General features: G+C 27.4%; 1 protein-coding gene across 33 annotated transcripts in view; it reads right to left on the bottom strand.

Annotated features, from left to right (window-relative positions):
- Positions 1-290: 290 nt before the first annotated feature.
- The window catches only part of LOC147816171 (transcription-associated protein 1-like), a 97,253-nt gene continuing 77,600 nt past the window's right edge, over positions 291-19,943 (bottom strand). For 14 of the 33 annotated variants that reach the window (XM_087158283.1, XM_087158284.1, XM_087158285.1 and 11 more), the window contains 3 exons: positions 16,873-17,077; positions 16,191-16,273; positions 12,822-12,963 (listed from right to left, as the gene is read on the bottom strand). Coding sequence is in view for 8 of the 33 variants with exons in the window: in XM_087158288.1 (XP_087014414.1) it covers positions 9,241-9,329; positions 16,191-16,273 (172 nt within the window). In the remaining 25 variants the exon portion in view is untranslated. Of the gene's footprint in view, positions 2,547-2,839; positions 3,582-6,162; positions 6,378-9,177; positions 9,330-12,821; positions 12,964-15,552; positions 15,665-16,190; positions 16,274-16,872; positions 17,078-19,101; positions 19,170-19,943 lie in introns of those variants that run through there. The other 19 variants (XR_015431838.1, XR_015431839.1, XR_015431840.1 and 16 more) reach the window with 8 other exon arrangements.

The following is a 19,943-nucleotide window of genomic DNA, read 5'->3' as shown; positions in this document are numbered from 1 at the left end:
AAGATTCCTAAAGAAACAGGAAACTTTATAAAATGGAACACTTGTTTTGCTAACTTGCATCGCTTATTTTAATTTGAAGCTGATTTTTCACAAAAGTATTTTATTTTCAAGTTAATGAAAAAAAAAAGTTTTAGACTTTCCTACATAAGCGATGGAAGTGCAATTCTTATTTTGCTAACAAGAGGGGGGTTAGTGCCAAATTTACGAAAACTCGCTGGTAAAATATTTGAGCGGCCTTTAAAAATTGAAATGTACTATATAGAAGTAATATTAAGCAACAACACTAAAAATAATTTCAAAATTAAAAGTTTATTCAAGATATTTACAAGAGTTGTTTGCCATTTAATAAAACAATGTATTTGTACAAGACATGGTTTAAATATTTATTTCAAAAAACTGTTACAACATATGATCTGGAAAATAACAATTTCTATTACAGTTCATCTATAAAGTCCCAAATGTCTAGTCTACGTGCAAATCTTAACTACCATCTCGAAAAGCAGTTGTACAGAAGTTTTCTCTTATTCTGAATATTCTTTAAAATTTTATCAGTATATTTATTTAAACAACTGTTTATATGTTTTGTTAGAGAAAAAACCTTGCTGCAGGCAGCAGTGTGAAGGTTTTGCATCTGGGCTCTTTTACAATAGCGTATGAATACATTGTTTATTTCAAAATTGACAATTCAATAAAATGATACACAAGTATGAAAACAAAGTTTGAATAAAAGAATATAGTTTAGAATTTTCACACTAAACGAATAAACTCAATAGCTTCCAAACAATATTACAGGATACGGAAACAGATTTTAAAAGTTAATATTTAAATTTTCTATTCCAGGCAGATTTAACGAAGCTGAGACATGGTAACCATGTTAAAATTCCTCCCCTACTCTGAAAGTGGGCTACTATATCGTCTTTCAAAGTTATTTCGCGCTCGGCAAAGAAAAAAAGATAACAAAAAGAGAGTGGGCCTTTTTTATTTTGATGCAACAAACCTAAATTTTGCCTGACTATTAGGTATAGATAAGATACCTAATGAACCAAGTTCAACAAAAGCAAACATAATGACGATTAACATTTATTAAAAACAAACGTTATACGAACATTATTAAAAAATGCGACATACATCAAAAATCATCATTCATACATCACTTGGAAATTTTTTATTCATAAAAACAATTAAAAAATTCAAAGTCATAAATAAGGTTTACCAACAAATGTTAACAGGTTTCAAAAAATAAATCTTAACATTAATAAACTGAGCAACCTGAATGTTCAAACTGAGAAATAAATGTTAAAATAAAAGATGTTTGTTGCACATTTTACTTGAGAGGAAAATAATTAAAAATTTCAATCATTTAAAAAAAATCAATAAGGGGCAGTTTTGCTGTTGACTAAAGACATCTAAAAAGTCCTAACATCTTTTGTTGCAAAATTTTTTAAAGCCTGAGAAATAAAAAATTGGTTAAATAAATATCAGTTTAATCAATATAAACTAATTTTAAACAATACAATTCCAATTTTTTACCAATTAAATTTAAATTTCTTAAATTTTCAACTCAAGTGGAATAAACCCCTTTTCAAAAAGAATTATCAAATATCTAAACAGTTTAAAATAACAATCTAGTTTAAATAATAATATTAATTTTAGAGCTTTTTAATGTCATTCTCAAATAAGTGAAGAAAAAAAAATTATGAATTTCTTAAAAAATTAAAATAAGTGATATTTTTAATATATTTTATATAAAAGAATTTAAGCTATGTTTGCAATATTTTATGTAAAATTGTATTTTATATTACTTAAAAGAACATAACCAATTTATCAATATCATTAAATAAACTAATCACATATTAAACATAGTTACTACTAAAATCATATATTGAATTCACAATTACAAATAGCATAATAATTTTCATTATCAAATAATCTTAAGTATGAATACCCAAAATTCTTATCAGAAAAGATGGAAAAAAATTAGTAAAAGATGATAAAATAAGATTTTTTACATTATCTGAAAACCGATAATAAATAGAGAAAATAAGGTTGAAATTTGGAAAAAAAATAGTTTTACAGGGGTTTATTGTTTCAGAGAATATCGTAGTAATGAGAGGAGCATGACATTCATTCGCATGCAAGTTTGTCGGAACCACGAAATATTATCGTAATAAGGGAATTATTGTTGTATGGGATATCGTAGTAGCAAGAGTTCACTGTAATTTAAATAATACAGCTAATTTTGAGTAGCAGTTTATTGCTACTCAATAATTATGTAATGCTTAACTTTTACAAAGTCTAACTATGGAACAAAAGAATTTTGAGATAGTTTTTATGATTTTAAATCTAACCAGCCACAGTTTTTAATGTCAAATTTTACCAGCCAAAAAATTCCAAATTCTGAAGATACACAATTCATATTTATTATTATTCATTTTAAGAAGCAAATATTTCCCTCCTGTTTTATTAAAACACAAGCATTTCAATGTTCAGTTCATAGAAATAAAGAAAACCTTCTAAAGATGCTCACATACGGATCATTTCATATCCTGAAATAATTCAATGAAGTTAAACATTGCAATATGTAATAGAAAACTTAAGAATCACAGTATTTATTTTAAATTTTGAAACTTTTATTACTTTATTAAGCAAAAAATGTTAAAATAAATGCTGAGTACAAAATGTTAAATAGCAACAAAAAAAAAGCTTTATTTTTTAAAACACTTGATTTCCAAAAAGGAGTTTTATGTAAGAAGAAAAAAAAATATACATAAAATTAAAATTTGTAGATATCTATTTTACTCCCAGAGAAGAGACTCAAAGCTTTAACAAACTTGTTTTTTTTTTTTAATGATTATTTCATGGCAATAAGTTTTAAAAAATAAAATAGCAAGAATATTTAATTATAGAATATAATAAATTAGCAAGTATATTTCTCATTTTTCAAACACTTACTTTTGGTGACATAAGTGATTTGAACAAATCATCAAATATTAGTTTTTTACCCATCAGCATAGCTGCCAACATAGATAGGAAAAAATCCAGCAGATTTTACGAAATAATATAAATTTCATAATAACTGTTGCATAATGTACTAAATATTTTACACATAAGGAATTTTAGGGATTTTTATAGTAATAAAAATAGAAAAAATTTAATATTTTCCAGTTATGATTGACATTAAATATACTTAAAATTATTAGTTTAGTATTATATTCCTTCATAATTTTGAATACTAAAAGGCATTTAATTCATCAAAGATAGCTAAAAGAGTTTTTTTTATTAATTTCAAACGGAGTCCTGAATAAAAATTAACTGAACGATTTTAGAACAGAAAAAGTTTTAAATTGATATCTCTAAATGAAGCCCATTTCATTATGCATTATGTACTTGTTTAAATAATTAAACAAGCATTAATCTATTTCAATGGAGATTTTTTTAAGAAATTTACACAATTTTAGGGAATTTTTTAAAATGTACAGAAACTAGGAGAATTTTTATTAAACCAGTAGACCAGGAGAAACTGGCAAAACTCCAGTAGAGTTGGCAGCTATGTATCAGTGTTTTTCTTTTCACTTGAGACTCTTTAAAAAAAAAAAAAAAAAAAAAAAAAAAAAAAAACACTTTAGTGTTTTGAAAATAAAAACTCAGTGCATCCTAATATACAATCAGTATTTGATCAGGGAGCATAGTCAAATCTTTCAACAAAAAATAAGTATCTTTCAAGTACTTTTTATGCGCTCAGAAATATTTTTCAGCACTATATACATTAACAAAATACAAAATAATTTTTAGAAACTTTACATGATTATGATAAAATAACTAGTTTATGACATAGAACTCTTTTCTTGATTAAATTAGCCATTATAAAATAATCGAGAGATTTTTCGGTTCGAAATTAGAGGGTGGAAAATGAAGCCTGAAATTGATAATATTTTGCAAAATGCAGCAGAGTTGTACATGAGAGTCTCAATCTCACCGAACCCAGCTCAGCAAAAGCACATGCAGTCTCGCAAGTATATTATCAAACATGTAAAATGTTTGGCGCTTTCGTACGCTATAAACAGATGGTACATCGAAATAGATTGTGGGTGAAAAAATTGGTAAAACGTTGAATAGACCAATGTAAAAAACACGCTTTTGCATAATACAAGTCGAAAATCGACATGGTAAAGAAAAAAATCTCATTTTCGAAAAGGGAAAATTAAGCACTTTTAAAAAAACACCCACTGAAAAAAGGACCTTTAAGGTCTTTTAAAAAATGAAAATAAGCACCTGAAAGTACTTTTAAAAAACGCTATGCACCATATGTATTAATTTGACTCCGTTAAGGTTGGAGTTCTTATGTAATAGTATTAAATAAATAGTATTGTAAAACATAAATTAGATAAATGCCATAAAGCTTCTCATTTTTAAATTTAAAAATTATATGAAACAAATAAATGTTTTGTAAATTTATATTTTGATTAATCAGAAAAAGAATAATCGCTGCTTCTATGGTTTAAGATCATTATTGAAATCCCACTTAATAAAAAGACGAAGATTTTACTTTATAAGGTATTAATCAAGTCAGTTTTGACTTATGCTTTAGAAACATGGACTTTAACGAAAAGGGAAGAGAAGTTATTAGCAACCTTCGAAAGGAAGGTCTTACGAATCATCTTTGGTGCTATCCTTGATAACAACAACTGGAGAAAAAGATATAATTTTAAAATATATAAGATCTCTAATAGCGATGATATCATTAAATTTATTAAACTAAGTAGAATGCGATGGGCCTGGCATGTAGTGAGAATGAGCCCAGAGCGAACAGCATTAAGAGTCTTTAATGCAACCCCCTCCAATAAAAGGCCAAGAGGGAGGCCCAAAAAGAGATGGAAGGACTGTGTGGATGAGGATTTTGGCATCCTTAAAGTAAAGAACTGGAAATCAATTGCTGGGAAAAGGGCAGAATGGGAAAAGCTTCTGAGGAAGGCCCAGGCTCACAAGGCAAGATGATGAAACTGCAGTGCCAGATTTACCAGAATGGAATGCAAAAAAATCTAGTTTTAATGTTGACATTAATTTTGAAGATGTTTACAAGTGGACAACTGCCTGGCAACATGCGGAACATTGACAGATGCGGAAATCACAGATAATGATCAGGAATATCAGATGAAGAGGAAGAAGCTGAAGATCATATTGATTAATCATAATGCAAAAGAGGTAGAAAAAGCTGTAGAATTCTTATAAACTATTCTCGAATCCCAGGAAAATGTTGGCTTTGATGTATTTGTGCTCTTTCTAACCTCAAAAGAATAATCAAAACAAATAAGGTTAGACGTCAAAAATCATGGAAAAATTATTTTTAGTGTTAAATATATGTTAAATTTTTTTTATGTAAATAGATATATATGGTATAATTAATTTAAAGAAATGTGTATATTTTTCTACTAAAAACAATTAAAGCACTTTTAATAGAATTTCCTAATTAGTATACTGTAAGTACCTGTATAACTTGAAACCTCTCAATCTCAAATTTTTCGCCTTTCCCGTGAGATTTGAGATAAACAGGTTTGACTGTAATTCTAATTCACTAGTATATAAGACATGTTAACTCGATTCTATGTAGGGGTACCTTTTCATAGATGAAGATTGATATTGTGGTTAACTACTATCCCCACAATGTATACTAATTGAAGTAAAATAATAAGCTATGCACTGAAAGAAAAAATTATGGAGAAATGTTAATAATTCGTTTAAGAGAGGGTAAAAGGGCTTCCATAGCTTCCAAAAATTTAACAGGATTACTGATGGGTTTTAAATGAAATATCAATCTTCTCAAATTATTCTTATGACAGATCGTTATTATCCCTTTAATTCAGAGACAAGGATTATGTTTTGAGAAATAAAAAATAATGAACTGCAAAGATCAATTTAGAATAATTTATTTTTTTGATGTTTTCTAATCTAAATTTATTTACTTTTCATTTGATATTTAACTGACAAATTGAGTTCTTGCCTTATTTTTACAGTAATAAATTTGCAATTTTTTTTAACCATTTGAGTTAGTAATATTGAGTTCTTTAGTTATAATATTGTTTGTAAATAATATTAAGCAATATTAATATGTTTTACATAATTAAGCAATATTAATAGAACTTTTAAAAGGTCTCTTTTACATACCACATGAGAAAAGACGAGGTTCTAAAGTGATGAGGAAAGTATTCCCGTCTAACAATCCTATTGGAGATAGCACAGGCTGTGCTTTCGTAGTAGTTTCGTCGTAGGTTGTGTCTTTGCAATGGAACATAATCAATGAGCAGTTCTTTATGAGGCTAAATAATATTCGTGATGCTTGTATTTCTAACTTCTGCAATTACTTTCCATAAATGCACAGCCTATAAATATTCAAACTGAATTAACTCAAGTAAATATGTATAGAAATTTAAACAAAACAGTTTAGAGGCCTTCAATGTTACACAGATAATAAATGCTAAGAATATATTTGAAATAAAGATTACAAGTTACAATCTATCAATAATCTCACACAGTTTCTCAATGTCCTCAGTTAAAATTTCACAAACTATTGTAAAACTTTATTTTTTTTATTTCAGTAGTCCCCAAAAATAAAATAAAAAACGAGAATGTATTTCACAATTAAACAAATCAATTGATTTTATAAAAAAAAAAAAACGTACATATTTCTATGATTTTCTTTCTTCATAAATGCAATAGTTAACTTTTTAATGTAAAGCAACTAAAACAAATATAATTCAATTCTGGCCCAACTGCGTACAAAAAACAATTTAATAGGTTTACTTTGATTTTCAACGAACTTCCTGGAAATAAATCTCCAGCCTGCTTAATTAAATGTTTGTTAACATTAAATATTGTGAGATTAGTACAATTGGCTTGAATTTTGGCTTTGTCCATTTTTAATGGATCTCTTTCTGTATTCCAAACCAACAATTAAATATGCACTTCTTAACTGGCATTTAATCAGACAGGTCATAGTGAATTTATCTCCCATGGCTTATTCTTATATTATTATTCAAAATATATTATTTTTTCCTAAAATGTTACATGTAAACTAGGCAACAAGAGCTCTGCATTATTATTTTATGAAATAAAAGTTTCATACAGTCACCCTGTTCCTGTTTTAAATCACTTATGATTTATTTTATTTTCAACATATATCGTCTACAATTATTATCGAAGCAACATCACCTATCCCAACTGGAATTGTAAGGTTTAAGTATACTTTTTTGCTAAGTTTGTTTTCAGTTAAAAATAAACTAACAATTAAATTGTTTAATTGTAAGTAAACAATTAAATTGTTTACTTACATCAACTTCAAAATAATTGCCACATGCAGAATTTGATCAGTTGCATGATCATCCAGCTAAGCTAAGAATTAGTAGTATCGAATTCCAAGATTAAAGTCAATTTTTTTCAGTAAATAAGACAAGTTTAAAAGTTATGAATATGTTCCACAACACCTGCATTTCAAGTTTGAATACAGATTTCAATGAAATTCGCTTATAATTGGATATTCAACGGAAATTGAAAAGCAATGACTACAGCAATTATCTACAGCTTGTGAGGCAATAGTAATTGTTCTGTAATTAAATCAGGTCTGAGATAATTACCACTCACATGCCAGTCTGAAAATATTTTTTTTAAGACTTGACAAAAATAAAAACTTGAAATAATTGAGCTACAAGTTACCAATTAATAACAGCATTAAACAGCTTCTCTATGTTCAGAAATTAGAATTTTCCGTATTCTTGATAAAGCCTCCAAACATAATAAATACTAAGATTATATTTTCTAATCAAAAATCATACATAAAAGGATTTTCATCAATTGAACCAGGTAAAGGGAAATTACCACTCACAAGCCAGCTCTTTCCTGTCTGAAAAAACTTTTTACAACTTGCCACAAATAAAAAATATATTTACTACATAATATTTACAATAATTATATCCTTACCAAATTATTGTATATTAGAGATAATATATGACTTCAAAATCTTATCCTTTACGAATAAACATGCATTTTCATCCATGAACCTTATGAAGAATTTTATTAAAAATGGAGGCAAAGGGATGAACATTTAGCATTACTTTTTGAAATTTGAACAATTCAGTTCAAAATTTTCTTACAAATAACTTATGAAATCACAATTGCAGTTTAATGCAACACATTGCTATTTTTGCTGTAATATTTTTAAGCTTCATGAAATTTTAAATTATTATCTTCCAATTTTCAAAGAATTTTGCTTAACACTGTATAAAGATAAACTAAACTATTTTATGATAAGCTAAATTTATTTACAGGGTGCGTAGCCAAATTATTCAAGAAAAAATAAGCACTTTTCAAGCACTCAAAAAATATTTTTAAGCACTTTAAAAAAATACCATAGTTAGGCAGGGTTGGAAAATTTTTGACAAATGACGGTTTTATCTTGTTAAAAAAAAAACTTTTGGCGTTGTTTTTGACAATCGTCAAAAATCATGAAATTTTCAATCATGCAAAACTAATGGCGTTTTCAGACGCTACGGACTGCCGAAAGAGGTTGGGGTTGAATTGTTTATGAAAACGTTGAATAGAACAATGTGTACTGTGTCTTTTTTGCATAATTTAAAGCGAAAACTAACATAGTAAAGGAAAAAACTCATTTTGAAAAAGGGAAAATTAAGAACTTTTTAAAAACACCCAAAGAAAAAAGCACCTTTAATGACTTTTAAAAAACGAAAATCGAAAAAAAAAAACACCTTTAAGCACTTTTTAAAAACGCTATGCACCCTGACTTATGCTTTTAATGCTAAAAATTTCCGGTCTTATGAACATTTTAGGGAAAAACAATTATGGTCCCTAAAATTTAAGTAGTAATTTTCTATACTGACTTAAGCTTGGTTAAGTTGAAAAATTAAGTTTCTGTAGTCAGGGTTGTCTGTCTCCTAACAACCCTGATGACAAATTTCTTTGAAGTCTCGAATTTTTTCAATTTATTCTTTGAGTGATAAAAAATTATTCTTTTTTTATAAATAGTATTATACCATATAAATTTATAAGGAAATCATTCACGTTAATTTATATATTTGTTCATAATATTTAATTTTTTACATAATTAAAACTAAAGAAATAAATCTGTTTGTTATTAAAGTTATTGAAAAAGACATTAAAAATACTTACTCTGATCTTTAACTCATGTATTTGGTTGAGTCGGCTGTCGTACAAGTTCCTGAACAACTTCAATTATAGCTTTGTTTTGAGCTGCAACCATGTCTGCATCATCACCAGGAAAATGTTAACAGTAAGTAGTGAGCATCGTTTATAAATTATTTCTAAACAAATAAAAATGTAGAAAAAATTTAGAAGTAAAATCATTTCGTTTCTTTTTAAATTGTTTGTAAATAAGTAAGGAAAAAAAAAGGATTTTCATGAGAACTAATAAAAAAGCATATAACATGTAGTATTTTTGACATATTGGCTAACTTTTTCAACCTATCAATTACAATAAAAAATAGGAAATATTGTTGTGTCATGATATCCACTGATTAAAGCAGTTGTCATTTTTTTTAGCTAATGCAAAGTCTTACATTTTGAAAAGCCTCGGATTGATACTTGACACATTAAACAGTTTATTTTTAACTTAAGAAAGTAAAAGCATTATATTAAAAAATATTCACAATTTCTTTTGTTTTCAAGTTTATTTAACTCAAGGCAATTAATACATATAAAAAGGAGAAATATTTGGTTTTTCTTGTAATCATTGTTTTAGAATGAAAAATTTGAAAAACTAGGTTGAAAGTACAATTTAAAAACATGAAAGCTTGATGTGAGTATGCTGCACAAAAGTCAAAGTAAAAATAACATTATGATAATTCATGCTTAAGTTAAAAAGTAATGTAACAATGGTATAAAACTATACTAATATTAAACTATAGTGGTAAATATACACAAAAACAATATTGATTGGAGGATCAGGATAAATCTAAACAAAGTATTAATAAGGAAACTAATACATCATACATTACTTGATTAACTAAACTTTGAAATATACATTATAAAATTATTTTAAACTCATAAATAAAACTTATATTGTTATGTCTCAAAAATAAATTTGTCTATTTTACTTAGCAAGATCAACAGCACCACTTGAAACTTCACCAGTTAAATCCATCATTACAAAAAGTAATGCTTTAAGAAAACTATACATAAACCCATATCTTATTTCAGGGCAGGAAGGGAACGAGCAATTATATCGACATCATCAGCATATGCAAGTAGTTGTACTGATCTAGTAAAAATGTAACCACTGGCGTCGATGTTTGAATCACGAACTACTCTCTCAAGCGCAACATTAAAAAGAAGACAGGAGAGCGAATCTCCTTGTAAACGTGTCAAGATTTTCTGACAGAGACCCCAGAAACTTAATCTTACACTTTGTATCTTTCAATGTAAGTCTCATCAATTTAATGAGTTTTGAAGGTATTTAAAAAGTATTCATTGTTTTAAAAAGATAGTTTCTATTGATACTATCAAAAGCAGCCTTGAAATCAATAAAAGGTGTTTCAATGTTAAATTCCATTGATTTCTTCAAAATCTGAAGGAGACAAAATATCTGATCTTCAGTTGATTTTCCAGCACGGAATCCACATTGATATTTTCATATTTGTGAGTCAATAAATGGTAACAGCCTAAGATATAAGATTCTAGATAGAATTTTATAAGTTATACAAAGAAGACTAATGCCACGATAGTTGGCACAGGTCATAGGATCTCATTTCTTGTGAATTGGGCACAAAATGCTGATATTCCAATCTGTTGGCATAATCTCAGAGTGCCAGATGTCAGTAATAAGTTCAAATAAATTAATCAATAATGTATGTTCACAATTTTTTAGTAGTTCTGCTGAAATAAGATCATGTCCAGCAGCCTTCTTATTCTTTAAGTTTTTAATTGCAGCTCTAATCTTCTCAATAGTTGGAGCCTCAACTTCTATGTAATTTATGAATTCAGGAGCAATTATTTCAACATCCTCATAATTTTCATTTAGAAGTTCTTTAAAATGTTCATGCCATCGTTTTAAAATGTCTTGTTTATCAGTAATAATTTCACCAAATTTGTTTTTGCATAGACTAGAGGTCTGTTTAAAGTCCAATTGACTGCGGTTAATTTTCCGATAGAATGCTCTGCATTCATTAATGGATTTCAGATGTTCAACATCTTTCAACAATTGTTCATCAAAGACCCTTTTCTTCTGCCTAAAGAGTTTCTTCACCGCTTTTCTGCATCTATGGTACTCCTCTGCACTATTTCTTGTGTGTGTTTGTATCATATGTTTATAAGCAACATTCTTTTTATCATTAGCAATGGCACAATCAATATCATACCAATCCTTAACCTGTTTCTTAGTTACTTTACCAATCAGAGTATTGGGAGCCTTATAGATACTATATTTTATACATTTCCATTTATTTTCCACAGTACTACCACAATTCTTTAAATTCAACTGTTCCTTTACTTTTTCGCAATATTCAAGTCTTATCCTTTCATTTTTAAGTTCATCACAGTCATATTCTCTCTAAGTCTCTCCCTTAAACTTTTTTGCATTTGATAATCTTGATCTAACTTTGGCAATAACCAAGAAATAATCTGAATCCACATTAGCCCCATGATAAGTTCTCCCGTCCATCAAGTCTGAGTAATGTCTTGCGACAATTAGTATGTGATCAATATGATTTGCATAGGTGCGACATGGGGCATGCCAGGTAGCTTTATGAATATTTTTATGCTGAAAGGATGTACTTCCTATAATCATATTATGTGAAGCAGCAAAATAAATTAATTTGTGTCCATTATCATTGGTTGTATCATGCAAGCTAAATCCACCAGTTACAAACTTAAATTCCCTTTCTCTACCTACTTTAGCGTTTAGATCTCCCAAAATAATTTTTACATCATATTTTGGACAACTGTAGTAAATGTTGTCTAAATTTTCATAGAATATTTCCTTTTCTTCCTCTGTTTTATCTTCAGTTGGTGCATAAGCATAAGAACAGACAATACTGAAATTAAAGAACTTTCCCTTAATTCTGAGCTTACACAGTCTCAGAGAGATTGCCTCAAAATCCAAAATCAAGTGCCGTATTTTTTTGCTTACGATAAAGCCAGTGCCCTCAATATGTGTTTTGGGGTGACAACTGTACAGATGAAAAGACATTATTAATAGTAATCTTTTATTTTCCGGATTTTTTTAAAATTTTTTCTTCTTTTCTCCCCCCCCCCCCAGTTTTTTGTTATTTTTATTATTATTTTTCTTTTTTTTTCCCCTTTTTTCATTTTTCTGTAATTTTCCCCTTGTTTTCGCTACATTTTGAACTTATTTTATAAGTTCTATTTACTCGCAGCTTATGCACAATAAATGAAACTTATTGTTTTTCCTAATATTCCTTGTGTTTTTTTTTTGTTTTTATTTATTATGCTATATATATATAGATATAAACTTTTTCTTTCCCTGTTTTTTTAAAACAATTTTCTCTTCTTTTTATTTTACAGCTTTTAAAAAAAAATCAAATAAATAAATAAACAAATAAAAAAAAATAATCAAATTCACTTGAGCCGGTGAAATGAAAAAGTACCAAAAAAATATAGTAATAATAACAATAATACAATAATAATAAAATTAAAATAAATAAAAGCACATAAGTAATAAGACAAGATAATAAGTAAGAATGAGGTTATTCTGTGAGCAGACCTATTGATGGTCTAAATTTTATGGGAGAAAAATTAATTTAAAATAAGAGAAGCATTCAAATTGACACAATACTTACGTCATTGGTCGCTGCTGAACAACTTGTCCAGGAGTAGGGACTGTTAATGTATAAATATCCAAAGATTGTAGAGCATACATCAATCTTATAAAAACTAGAGTTTCTTTATGTTGGTACTGCTTACTTGGATTAGTGTTTTAATCTGAAACAATTTAAATAAAGGAACAAAATTAAATGTATAATTTGATAGGGAACACATATTAAAAAAATAGTAATGGCAAAGTCAAATATTCAGGTAAAAATAGTATTTAATTTGTAAAGAAATAGCATAAAACACAAAAAATAATGTAGTTTTTCTTTTTTAATTTTTATAATGATAAAAGAAGAAATAACTCAATTTTTAGCATGATAGTAGAAATACGAACAACATTCACTTTTTCTTTGAGAAGAATGTAATCTTAGAAACTCTTTTATAATTTTGAAAACTATATAATTTTACCAGAATCTTACTATCAAATTTTATACTTACACCCTATGGTGACTGCAGAAGCATTGCAACATAGCACAAAAAAAGTTGCAAAAAGATTAAGAAAGTATGCCACTAGTTATATGCTGCATTTTTTATGAGCTACAACAGCGAACAGCAAAGATAAAGGGGAAAAAAAACTAATCAAAGTGATATTTTGATATAATCATAGAGACATGCAATTTTAATGGTATTAATATAGAAAAAGGGATGATTCTGATCATATTTTTTTCAGTGTAATTAACAAAAATTAAAAAACTACTTTTTTAAAATAATTTGTTTAAATAGTTTTGATAAACTATGCTTTCATGCAATTCCAATAAAGCATGTACATTGAGGAATATGTAAAACAGTTTGAAATATCCCTTTAGTATTAAAATTAATATTATTTTTAAAGCATTAAAATAAGTCAAATATAGCCTAAAAATTTGAAGAAAATTACATGTAAAGGTTTATATTCATCAATGAGAATAATTTTGTTTTTTAAATATTAAAAATCAACTTGAAATTTTAAAAAAAATTATAAGAAATTAAGAAACAATTCTGCTAAACATAACATGCATTTCATGATAAACAGAATCATAAAATTAAAAAAAAAGCCATAAAAATCACCTGAAAAAAATATTTAACTTAAAAAAAATCTATTTTTAAGCACTATTTCTGATATTAAATTCACATCACACAGAATATAAGCTAACTTAAAATTTCCCCAAAAAATATTTTTTTGAAAATATATATAAAATAGAAAGTTTAACTATGACAATAAATTAAGATATAAATAAATTACTGCTTTTGAAACAGCCATGCAATTTGAAAGTTTAATATACATTTTATGTATTGATAATAAAAATTAATAGGAAAATTAAGAAAAAAATTCATCAACACTTATTTGTTGTTTCAAAAAGTCAAATAATTCATAAAAATTTGTGATGTAATGCAAAATGTTAAATATCTTAATCTAAAATTATGCTTAACTTTAAAAAGAAGGCATCCAAGAAAAGTTACACTTGTATTTACTTTACTAAAATATTCTCTGAATATCAATTAATAAATAAATTTAACAGCTTAATAACTTCTGGATAAAAAATTTAAGTGAAACTAAAAAACATAAAATGGCTATATGCCAAATACCTTTGAAGGTATATATGCCTATATACCCTAAAATGTGATACTTAAAAATAATTTATATCTATTTAATTTAAAAAAAAAAATAATAACTATCTCTGAGTTTCTGATACACTTTAAGAACTGTATCAGAAACAGATAAAGAAACAAGTGAACTAAGCTCAGAAAAATTTATAGTTATTAGTATCACCACATTTCAAATTCTGTTTATTTTTACTATCTAAGAGATAAGTAGGAATAAATAACATTCCAGGCAGTACCTTATTTGGGTTATTCTCACATAGGAAAAGAATACTTCCTTTATTGTTAAATAAAGGATAGTTATTTTGAACACAATTTCTCCATTTATTAAATAACAAAAAAATATTTTGGTATAATTTTCGTTTAATTTTATTTAATTGTAGCAAAAACTGACTTGCTACTGAAGGTAATTATATTCAACAGAACCTTAACTACCTTTACCTTAACTAATTTGATCATAATTATTTTTTCAATGAATAATAAAAAAGATATTCCAAAATATTGATCCGATATTTAAAATAAATTCAGAAATTACATTTATATAATTCTCTGACGTTTACAGGAAATCCTTTTTTTGTCTGACAAAGACCTTTAACACTAGAAGACTGACCTTGAGTTCATTGATTGCTGTTATCATTTTTGTATTATAATTCATTTAAAACTCAATCCAGTGAGGGGATAAGCTACCGACCATGTCAACTGTCATCTATCTAAAGGTACCTCTAGATGGAATTGAGTTAGCATGTCATATATATTGGTGAATGATTGTAGTGGTAGCTATGCTACAATACTCCTCACCAGAATTTTATCTGTGATAGAATTCAATGAACGGATACCAATAGTTGATTCCTTGCTGTTTTGCCAGAGTCCAGGAGAGTTGTATTAAAATCACGGTTGTTAGAGCGGTCGCTCTCGCCTTGAAATTAGCAGTCGAGTGTGTGTGGGGTGCTGTTGTGTGTGATCAAGGCTGTGTAGAAACAGCGTGAGGAAAACAATGTTGCAGTCAAAAATATCAAGTCAATTGTTCTCGTAGCAGGGTTCAACTTTATTAATTATATGAAAATGCAATTCTGATTTTTTTTTTTTTAAAAAAGTAACTGTAACAGTAATGATAAAAACCTTATAATGCGTAAACACGACTGCTTTCTCAAATCTTACTTTTTCATCTCATCGGTCTAATGGAACTTCAGTCTTTACTTTAACTCCACCGGGGAGGACTCAAGGAGCAAAACTAAGTGGAAAAAATATGATGATAAAAAAAGCTTGGTGAGTAGATGTTTAACATTGAAATTGTTTGTTATGTTTGCACTTTGTCTGTTGGCAATGATATAGATAGAAATTTATTTGCAATAAAAAATTAAAAAATAAAGTGGATGCCTTTTAGCAAAATAAAAGTTTCATTCTTTGTGTTTCAATTATAAATATGTGTGACAAGAATGATTTCTAAAATGCATTTGCAGTTATCAGCACTGAACAGATACAAATTCTTTAAGACAATATTTATTATATATTAGACAATTATATATATTAGACAATATATATTATATAGACAATATTAAAATTAGTATTCTTTAAGACAATTGAAAATATCCTTCAAGTTTTTTTTCTACTCTAAATGATTAATACTAGTCAAAAGATGTTAAAAACAGTGGATATTATTATTTTTTTCAAGGAGTTATTACATTTTCAAGTTTTACTGTGAATACAAGCACTATAAGCAACTATATAAATTTAACAGAAAGTAAATGTATGCTTACGCTTTTTTCTGCAGAACAGGCAGTTGCAGCTTTGCAGTAGTTTTAAAACTAAAACTTCAAGCCTCCTCATTAACAACTCACGGCTATAAATAAAGCATAAATTTTTTTCAAAATATAATAAACATCATAGATGACTTTTCACTGCTTCATACATAATATACCAGAACTACTGTTGCTACAAATATTATTCTTATGGAAATTACTAATTTGCAAAAGAAAAAAAAACTTGGAAAATTTCTACAATAGACTTAATAGTTAGCAAAGAACAATTTTCATTGCCAGAACAACAAAACTAGTTATAATATCATGAATTATAAACTAGTTATAATACCATAAAATAATCTGAACTGAAATTCACTTTAAGAATAGTTAAGGTGCAAAAATGGTTGAAATTCGTAGCTAGAAGAATATAATGTAAAAATACAATGCATTCAATGGCTGAAAGTATAAGGCTTTGATATGCTGCCAGATTCTCATGGTTATTGACATCATATTTTTATAGACATAAGAAGTGTAACAAAATAAATTTAACTGCACACACCACTCTCATGATTTCATTAAAATGCAACTATTATTCACACAATAAAAAATCTTCACAATTTAAAAGCATTATTGCCTTGCATTATAATAAATTTAATTAGTGGCCTAAAATTTATATTTTAATAAGAAAAAAAGAACTTACATTGACATTTTCTTGATCAGATCTTATTCTAATGCATTCAATTACATTCAGAATAAGCATACAAGACATTGTTTGAATTGTAGTTACTAAAGATTCATCATGAACATTTCTTGAGAACACATTTACAGCCTTAGCCAGAACCTTCAACTATAAATATTGTCTCATATGATGCACAAGATCAGCTAAAGTACTATAAGCAAAAGGCCTAAAAATGTACAAGATTCTAATATTAAAATAAGTAATACCGCAGTCAGTAAAGGCAATTAAAGAGCTGTGAAATATAATACATTTAACAAGAAATTTTAATTTAGAATATATTTTCCAAGCCTCATAATGAAACAAAGAAAAACTCAAACAATTAAAAAAAAAATCAAGATATTTTTTGGAACAGTATACAGGGTTAAATTAATTTTGAAAAATACCAAAGACAAAGTAAAAAGGTGTATTTTTCTCTACTAAAACAAAGTTCACTAAATGTTACTAAATGTTGGTTGTGAAAAATTCACATAAAGTTAGAGTAGGATCAATTAATGCATAGACAAAATTACTATGATACTTAGATACTAAATACACTATTTTTCAAAAAGAAAGGAAAAACACTTACATTACAATACAAAAATTGTAATTCTATAAACCTTTTCTCTTTCCAAACAGTTTATTATTATTTTAAACAAAATTAGATAATTTAAAGAGCAACTAAAATCTAAGTGCTATTATTAGCCCACAGACCACACAATAAAATATCTTTAATAGATGTAACTGATAGACGGTCTCTGAGTTGGAACTACTAAATTTTGAAATTTTAATAGCATTATCAATTTATATTAAAATAATAAATAAAATAAAAAATTTGAAAACAAAAATCCTTTTATTCTACAAACCAAATCTTTTAAAGTTCATGCTTGTAGAAAATGGGAGGATCAGAAAATACACGAAAAAAATTGGGAATATTAGATCAAAAAGTTAAAAACAAGAACAAATTTTTTTTCATCCAGTCAATCTGGAATATTAGGACAACTGTGAACTCTTAAGGTTTTTCAGCACAAGAAACAGATCATGTTTTTGTGTCTCACTGAATTATCTCATTCAGTTTAAAACAATTTGATAGGAAAATAAAAAAGTTTGTGCACAGAAAATTATTTCAGAAAACTTGAAATACAACATTTGAAGCAGAGGCTTAGAAGATTATAAAATTAGATGCCAAGTAAACATATTCGAACGCTTAATTAAAAATAACATAATTGACAAATTAGCATTTAGCAATAAAACAATTCATTAAATATTGGCACTTTAAGTAAAGCAAAAACAGAATCACATAAAAAAGTCACATAATCTTTTTAATTAAACTTTTTTGTAATTTTTTCATGCTGTTATATTGTAGATATTTTTAGCATCTCCGTATATTATGATTTATCCATTTCAAACAGCAGTAAAATAAATAAAAAATAAACTGATTATAATAATTTTTTAATAAATTTTTAACAAAATACCAATATGTTAGAATTAGAAACTTAGGAACCTATATTAAAATTAATTATCTCCCTCTTGCTATTGAATTACTAACTATATTATATAATCTAATAGATTTTGGGAAACAAGGAAAATTGAATTTATTGATTTTTATAATACAGGGTGCATAGCCTAATCTTTCAACCAAAAATAAGCACCTTTTAAATACTTTTTAAGCACTCTAGAAATATTTTTTAGCACTATATACATTAACAAAATGCAAAATAATTTTCAAACAGTTTACATGATCATGATAAAATAGCTAGTTTCAGACAAAGAACTCTTTTCCTGATTATATTAGCCACCATAAAAATATCGAGATATTTATTGATTCGATTTCAGAGGGTAGAAATTGAAGCCTTAAATTGAAAATATTTTGCAAAATGCAGCAGCGTTGCACATGCGAGGGCTATAATCTCACCTGACCAAGTTCAGTAGACGCACCTGTGGAATCCAAAGTAATTTATCGAACATGTAAAACGATTGGCGCTTTTAAACGCTACGGATCGAATGTAAGCCAAAATGGATTGTGGTCAAATGAATTGTTAAAAAACGTTAGAACAATATGAAAACCACTTTTTTGCATAATATGTGGCGAAAATCGACACGGTAAAGAAAAAATTATAATTTTCGAAAAGGGAAAATTAAGCACTTTTTAAAAACACCTCATGAAAAAAGCACCTTTAAGGGCTTTTAAAAACGAAAATCGAAAATAAGTACCGTAGAACTCCAATTATCCGAGCTCCAACTATCCGAATCGCCGATTATCCGAATCGCTTTCAGAATTCCTATGGAAGAATGAAAATATAGTAAAAAGATAAGTTTCTCTTTTTTCTTCTTTTTTTATATGAATGAAATAAAATTTTAGTAAAGGCAAGGAAAGATTTATGCAGAGCAAGTTTACAGGATAGGACAAAGATTTGTGGAAAAGCTAAGATCTTAGCTGAAAAGCTGGGTTATTTATCTTTCAAAGCAAGTAACGGCTGTTATCTGCAGACTCCAAAGCTTCTGACGAGTTTATTGAAAATTTTAAAGTTATAGCAGCCTCTTACGATTCCGACTTCTTATACAACGCCGATGAGACTGGTCTAATATGGAAAGCTTTACCCAAAGCCACTTTAGCCTCTAAAAGAGAGTGCAGTGCCAAAGCCTCCTACTGCTCCAGGGCATAAAGCTAGTAATACTTTGTACTGTGCTTAACTGCCCGAACTCAACTGGGAGCCATAAAATAACCTTTCTGTTAATAGGGAAGTCAAAACGCCCAAGAGCATTTAAAAACATCAAAAAACTTTCCCTATTTTATAAAAACCAATACAAAGCTTGGATGACTGCAGCACTGTTTACAGAGTGGTACGATGAAATTTTCATTCCTGAAGCGAAAAAAAGCCAAAAATCTGTTGGAAGTCCTGTGCTTTTGATTTTTGATAATGCACCAACTCATCCCACAGAAGAATTGTTGAAATCCTTAAGAATCCTTAGAAGAAATCCCTAAAAACATTTTTTCCCCTCATTTCCACTATATATACAGTAATTATTTAAAATAAGCATTTTTTTAAAAAAAA

Source organism: Parasteatoda tepidariorum, chromosome 2 (assembly GCF_982258835.1).
Source record: "Parasteatoda tepidariorum strain Cologne lab strain chromosome 2, Ptep-v5.0, whole genome shotgun sequence".
Classification (NCBI taxonomy): domain Eukaryota; kingdom Metazoa; phylum Arthropoda; class Arachnida; order Araneae; family Theridiidae; genus Parasteatoda; species Parasteatoda tepidariorum.
The sequence above is the reverse complement of the archived record's forward strand: the minus strand, read 5'-3'. Positions and strand labels throughout refer to the sequence as shown.